The sequence below is a fragment of the Bidens hawaiensis genome, unplaced genomic scaffold (assembly GCF_021521415.1).
Source record: "Bidens hawaiensis isolate Kalapana, Puna unplaced genomic scaffold, B.hawaiensis_p1.1 tig00045465_1, whole genome shotgun sequence".
Classification (NCBI taxonomy): Eukaryota; Viridiplantae; Streptophyta; class Magnoliopsida; order Asterales; family Asteraceae; genus Bidens; species Bidens hawaiensis.
In genome coordinates, this window is record NW_027498095.1 from 55,253 (window position 1) to 62,691 (window position 7,439).

The 7,439-nt window shown below is 37.3% G+C and overlaps 1 protein-coding gene across 1 annotated transcript; it reads left to right on the forward strand.

The window, feature by feature from the left end:
• Positions 1-2,446: 2,446 nt before the first annotated feature.
• Positions 2,447-7,206, forward strand: LOC143595691 (ubiquitin carboxyl-terminal hydrolase 2-like). The gene is made up of 3 exons (XM_077074646.1): positions 2,447-4,938; positions 5,995-6,500; positions 7,164-7,206. The coding sequence occupies exons 1-2, from the start codon at positions 2,450-2,452 to the stop codon at positions 6,215-6,217; spliced, it is 2,712 nt and encodes a 903-aa protein (XP_076930761.1). The 5' UTR covers positions 2,447-2,449; the 3' UTR covers positions 6,218-6,500; positions 7,164-7,206.
• Positions 7,207-7,439: the final 233 nt, after the last annotated feature.

Genomic DNA, 7,439 nt, shown 5'->3' on the forward strand with positions numbered 1-7,439 from the left:
AAGATTCTTCATCGTTTCACTACAGTGAGTGGCATGAAACGATGCACAAGAATCCATCACCCAAGCATCAACGCTACTCTCAACACTACAAACCAAAGCCTCATCACTACTGACCCCGTCATCTGTGTCGTCTTCTGTAACGTTCACCTCTTTCTTACCTTTCGGACACTGATTCCTGAAGTGTCCTTTCTCTTTACAACCCCAACATTCAATATCCTTACGAGTCTTAGACTGACTCCTCTTCCTGCTCCCACTGCCTCGCTGTTTTCCCCTACCTCTACCTTCTGTGACTAGCATATTGCCTGATGATTCACCTGAACTTCTGCGTCTTGAATCTTCTCCCAGAATCAGATCTCGAATCCCATCGAAAGTAATATTTGTAGACGAACTACAAACTGCAGTCACTGTTTGCGACCAACTGTCGGGCAAAGAGGATAATAACAAGAGGCCTTGAACTTCATCATCAAACTTAATGTCAACTGACACTAAGCGGGACAAGATCGAATTAAGATTATTGATATGAGTTGTAACTGACCCACCCTCTTTCATTCTTGTTGTCACTAGCTCTCGGATAAGATAGACTTTATTCGCTGCCGGAGGCTTTTCATACATGTTGGATAGTGCGTCCATCATACCACGGGCTGTGGTTTCTTTCATGACGTTAAACGCCACATCTTCCGACAACGACAATGTAATACAAGCCCTAGCTTTCTTGTCTAACTTCTTCCAATATGCTTCTGACAACTTTTCTGGTTTTTCATCCTCAAACACTACATCCAAGTCTTTCTGACAAAGTAGTGCCTCAATCTGCATCTTCCACCAACCGAACTTCTGTCCGTCAAACTTCTGTATCGAAACCTTTCCGTCTTCTGCCATAACAATGACTAAAACGAAAAACTGGATAAAAACAGAGACAGACACAACAATGGCACGAGCCTGAACTTAACAACTGTTCTACTGAACTCTGTTAAAAATCAACCTATTTAAACCGCAGCGGAAATACGAACTGTAAATCAGAAAACAGAAACTTTAACCGAAACGATAAAACCTGACAAACGCGGTTGGCACTGGTTCTCCGTTTCTTTAAACGACTTCTTCTGATTGACAACGGTTCTTCAATAAAAATAGGATCTTGATTCAACTATTCTTGGCTCGGTTAGGCTGATCAGCGATAACAGGTAATCAGGCCGGCTTCACTGCTCGGCTACCACACTTATATTTCGACCACAAACCCGTAACGGCAGCTGGTTACTCAGTTCTGTCGGCTAGACTGCTCGACACGACTTTTAGCGGTTGATGCTTCTTGAATGACGATCGAACAAATCGGTAATAGGGTGGCGGCGCTACTGCCGGCAAACCCTAATCGAACTGATGACCAACAAGACGAACCCGGTGACCGCTGGGTTAATTTGGCGGCTGCCAAAAAACGAAACCCTAGATCAACCCTATCTTCTGCAACTCAAAAAACAACAAGCGTTGGCTTACGGTGGTGTATGGCGGTGGACTGAACCCTAGTCGCGATCGTCGGGCTGGGTTTAGTGGCGGCGAAACAGCGGCGGCGTAAACCCTAACGACAATCGGAGAACCGTAGCGGCGGCGGAACCCTAGCGCAGTAGGGTGGCGGCGGCGGGAGGTTTGGCGGCGACTCGGCTGGTTCAACGTGTTCTTCGCGTGATCCGAACCTAAGCTCTAGATACCACTTGTTAGGATTAAACGCACACACGAAACTGAACACACACATGAAAGCAGTAAACGAACACGAGGATTTAACGTGGTTCGGTCTAAACTGACCTACGTCCACGGGTGGCAACTAGGTATATCTTTATTGAGTGACCAATATTACAAGTACATAATGTTGTTTATATAGAGACTGAACTAGGGTTAGTAAATTATTATGCAAGAAATCTAAACCGGGCCGGGCTTGGGCCCGACCGCCCACACCCGTCTCCTCTTTTGACTTCATATAATAAACCGGGCCAACAAGGCCTACGAACCCAACAGTTTGCTCTGAGTTTGTTAACAACTATTTTTCAAGATATATTGATGTGTTTTGAGGAAAAAAAGTAATTAAGATAATTGTAATTGGTATTATGAGTCATATTATAATACTTTTCTAGTGGCAGCGTTTCATATTTTTTTACCTACAGCATGTTTGTCTGAGTTTTTTAACAAGAATTTTTCAAGTTATATATGATGTGTTTTGAGTTGAAAAAGTAATTAAGATAATTGTAATTAGTGTTAGTGAGTCATATTATAATACTTTTCTCGTGACAACATTATTTTTTACCTGCAGCATGTTTACTCTGAGTTTGCTAACAACTATAGTTCCAAGATATATTTGATGCTTTTTGAGAAGAAAAGTATTTAGGATCATCGTAATTATCAGAGTTATAATATATTACTTTTCTAGCGGTAACATTTCTTATTTTTTAGTTTTTTTTAGGTTTTAATGGGGAAAAAGGTTAAAAAGAGAGCAGCGCGTGCTGAAAAGGAAAAACGGCTTCAAACCTCTTCTCCCAAAACAGTTTTACCGGAGATTGTTCCAGCCACGGACGTCGACGCTGTCATCGATGGCGTTTCAGTTAATAAAGAGACACAAACATGCCCTCATCTTGAAGATGGCATCGATTTTGAAAAATTTTCTTTAAAACTTTCATCACTCGAGTCCCATAAGTGTGATGATTGTAGGGATAGTGCAGGTTACAAAAGGGCAAAAAAAGGAAAATCAAAACATGGAAAAGGTAAAGCAAATGGTTCAAAACCCGAATCTATCTCCATTTGGGTGTGTTTGGAATGTGGCCATTTTTCATGTGGTGGTGCTGGGTTACCTACAACACCACACAGTCATGCAGCCCGACATTCAAAACAAAATCGCCATCCGTTGGTTATCCAGTTTTCTAACCCTAATCTCAGATGGTGTTTTCCTTGTAGTAAACTTATTCCAGTTCATGGTTTTGAAAACGAAGAACAAAAGGACGGTTTATCTGAATTTGTTAAGTTATTTAAAAATCAATCATCATCATCAGAAACGCGTGTAGACGTTGAGGATATCTGGTTTGGTGGTGGTAGTGTTACAAGTGAGATAAAATCAGTAAGTACACTTACAAGTTCTGTAGAAAATGGAGATAGATATATGATAAGAGGTTTGGTAAATTTAGGCAACACATGTTTCTTCAATTCAGTATTGCAAAATCTTTTATCAATGGATGTTCTACGTGATTACTTCATGAAACTAGAAAGGCCCGTTGGGCCTCTCACATCTTCTTTAAAGAAGCTATTTGTTGAAACGAGCCCATCAACAGGTGTGCGGAATGTCATCAACCCAAGATCGTTTTTTGGGTGTGTTTGTGCAAAAGCTCCACAGTTTAAGGGATTTCAACAACATGATAGTCATGAGTTGCTTCGTTGCTTGCTTGATGGGTTGTGCACTGAGGAATCGCGTGTACAAAAACGGTCACAAGATGATAAAAGTTCTCCAAAACATGTTTCTACTTTTGTAGATAATATATTTGGGGGGCAAATATCTAGCACGGTTAGTTGTTTGGAATGTGGGCACGCGTCTGTAGTATATGAACCGTGTTTAGATCTCTCTTTACCTTTACCAACCAAAAATTCTCAATCTAAACGGGCCACTACGGTTTCTCGATCCAAGAAACCAAAACTTCCTCCAAAAAGACAGGGAAAGTTTCGACCAAAAAGTAAGAAAGTTACAAATGTTTCAACCAGCAATGAGTCAGCGCAACCCATTAACCCTATTGAAAAAGAAACCGACAACAACATTGATTCAGGTGATTTAAAGCAGCCAGAATTGCAGGAGAATGGAATCAAGCGGGATAATAATGATAGTGGTACTGTGAATCCATCAGATGCTTCATCATTGTTGGATCATAGTGAGCCCACTGTGGTATCAAATGGTCATGATACAGCTGTTGACCATGTTGATTCGGTCGATTCAGAGGAACCACTATCATGGTTGGATTATCTTGAACCGAGTAGTTCTATGGTTGACAATATGGAATCACATTATCAAGATTCATCTGTAATTCAGGATTCAGTTCAAGATTCTGGAAATAGTAATGATGCGATTGAAGATTCTGGAAATAGTAATGATGCAATTCAAGTATCTAGAAATAGTAATGATGCAATTCAAGTTTCTGAAAACAGTAATGATGTCGTTTGGGAAGATGAGCCTCTGTTGCAAGTTCAAGAATCTGAAGTATTGTTACTTCCTTACAAGGAAGTGACCTCAACCAGTGAACAAGAACCATTGGATTTTGATGGGTTTGGTGGGTTGTTTGACGAGCCTGAGGTTGCTGATGGGCCCGGGCCCACTGTGAACCCGTTACCAAATGGAATTGAAGAAAGTGAATCTGATCCTGATGAAGTTGATACCGATTCTCCAGTTTCTGTGGAGAAATGTTTGGCTTATTTCACTACCCCTGAACTTCTCACCAAAACCGAACATGCGTGGCAGTGTGAAAAATGTTCAAAATCTTTAAAAACGAGATTAAAAAGCAAAGTACAGAATGGGGGTGAAAATGGAATTTCAAGTGTTTCGTCTGATTCATGCATTGATCACGTGGTTTCTAACGGGGTCAAAAACTTTAGTGATCAAAGTACTGAAAATGCTGATGTGGTGTTGGGTAATGGAAAGAGTGACGACGGTCAAAGTCAAGATGCTGAATCTTTCAGTGTGAACGGGAATGAGAAGGTTCTAGAAAGACAAGATGAACCAGATAGCAGTGAGGATGAAGAGGTGGATTCTAAGTGTGTGATGGCAAGAGATGCATCTAAGAGGATTCTGATCAGCCGGGCTCCACCGGTCTTGACCATTCATTTGAAAAGATTCTGCCAAGATGCTCGGGGACGTTTAAGTAAATTAAATGGTCATGTAAACTTTAGAGATACAATTGATCTTAAACCCTACATGGATCCCAGGTATGTATATGTTCTATTTTTTTCTCTTGAATTTTATTAAATATCTGATATTTGATCACTGTGAACAATGTCTATTCTTCGACTAATATATGAAGAAAGCTACATCTATGTAAAGTTATCTGACAGCTATAAAAGAGAGTATTATTATTATTGTCTTTTTGTTTACAAGTTTATGTGAAAATGCCTATTACATCTATATAAAGTTATCTGACAGTTATACCAGTTTATGTTACATCTATATAAAGTTAGTTATCTGACAGCTATAAAAGAGAGTATTTTAATTATTGTCTTTTTTTTACAAGTTAATGTGCAAATGCCTATTACTCCCTTGAGAAATCTGACTGGTGTGAATTTAGAGGTCTCAATTTCCCATATATATACAAATTGATCGATCTGGGTCAGACTTGATTTTTAACAGGTCAAACGGGTTGTGAACTGGTTTTACTAGAAATGAAAACCGGACAAGTGGGCCAAAATGGTTTTCAAACAGTTCGAAATGTATTTAAAAGGATAAAGCCATCTAATTATATTATTAAAAAAACCTTTAGCTTATTATCATAATAATACAGTTTTTATATTTTATGTTTAAAGACTTTTAACAAAAAAAGAATTGTTGCTCATCCCAGACCAACTCTTACTTAAAAAAAATCCTTTCTTGACCCTTTACCTAGGCATGCAAATGAATGGAATGTTCAGTGAACTGTTCAGGCAGGAGGTTGGTTTATGTTTGTTCGTTTATTAAACGAATGAAGATGAACAATTTTTAGTTTATTTAGCTAAACAAACGAAAATGAACACATGTGTCGTTTGTTTATTTATGTTCGTGAACATTCGTTCTTATAAATGCGTTTATCTTTGTTCTTTTGTTTGTTTATGTTCGTTCTTTCATTCGATTGTTTGTTCGGTTGAAGTTAAATGAACATACACGAACTTGCCTCATTAGTGTTGGTTCGGTTCATTTGCACTCCAGTTTTCTACTTTCAGTTGTGGTCATCGTATAAACTGTTCTGATGAAAATTTGCAAGTTTTGAATTTCTAAAATTTTGGATGATGCAGTTGCTGTAAAGATAAAGAGACGTACAAATACCAGTTGGTAGGAGTAGTGGAGCATTCAGGGACAATGAGGGGAGGGCATTATGTGGCTTACGTAAAAGGTGTTGCGAAGGGCAATTTGGACAATTCCTTATGGTACCATGCGAGTGACGCTTACGTCCGTGAGGCTTCTCTGGAAGAGGTTCTCGGGTGTGAGGCCTACATTTTGTTCTATGAAGAAATGTGAGGTAAAGTTTAAATGTTTCAATTGTTTAGTTACTTTGAATCCCTTATTTGTGGGATCTTTTGTTTTGAGGGATGTATTGAGAATATCCCTTGGTGAGAGAGAGAGAGAGCAATGGAAATGTTTATTTCATGAGTGTACTATATCAACATTTTACACCCATTTTACTTTCTTTTTTATTTTTCCTTTTATTCTTGTATGTTATATTGATGAATCTCTATAGCCTTTCGAGTTTAAATTGAAGCTTATTTAATTAAAGCAGTTATGTCCAGATTAGGCTAGGGGTGTTCATCGAATCGAATAACGAATTTTCAAGTTAGTCGAATCGAATAATTCGAATAGTTTATTTTTTTCTACTATTCGTATTCGATTCGTGTGCGTTTAAAATTTGGATTATTCGATTCGTATTTGTATTCGTATTATCTCCCATATTCGAAATTCGATTCTATTCGTATTTGAAACTCGAATTCGAATCGAATTCGAATTGATTCAAGTTCACATATGTCAAAAACTTCAAAAGCCATAATCATCAATGTAAAACACATAAATATAAGTTTAAAATAACTACAATACCACATGATAATAAGTTCAAAATTAAGTATTAGCAAAATTAAGAAATTATGGGTTATTGGGATTAATTATTATGTTTTGAACAATTATTATTTACATAATTCACCAAAATTAATAAGTTAAATATATATATTAATATATTCTATAATTTGAATTCGAATTTCGAATCGAATAAAAAATCATGAATTCGTATTTGATTCTTATTCGATTCGTATTCGATTACTATACTCGAATACGAATCGAATCGAATTCGAATATTTTGAAATCTAATTCGAATATTCAATCAATCGAATTCGAATATTCATATTCGAATCGAGTTGAATTTCGAATGTTTCGAATTCAAATCAAATTTTGAACACTCCTAGATTAGACTAGTGAGCCTAAAGAAGTCTTATTATTGATTGTATTTATATAACATAGTATACAACTAAATAGAAGATATTAATATGATTATACATGTAAATACAAAATGTTATAATATTATTGATATATGAATGTTTACCTACAATGTATCTCATTTCATGGTTATAAGGATGAACATGCTAGTTGAAATTTGTCATTACCTGTATAGTTGTTTGTAATCTCATCAAATATTCATGTCCAACCAACCAGGTATTTTGGTTATTTCTTAAAGTGCAACTGATATTCAATGTTT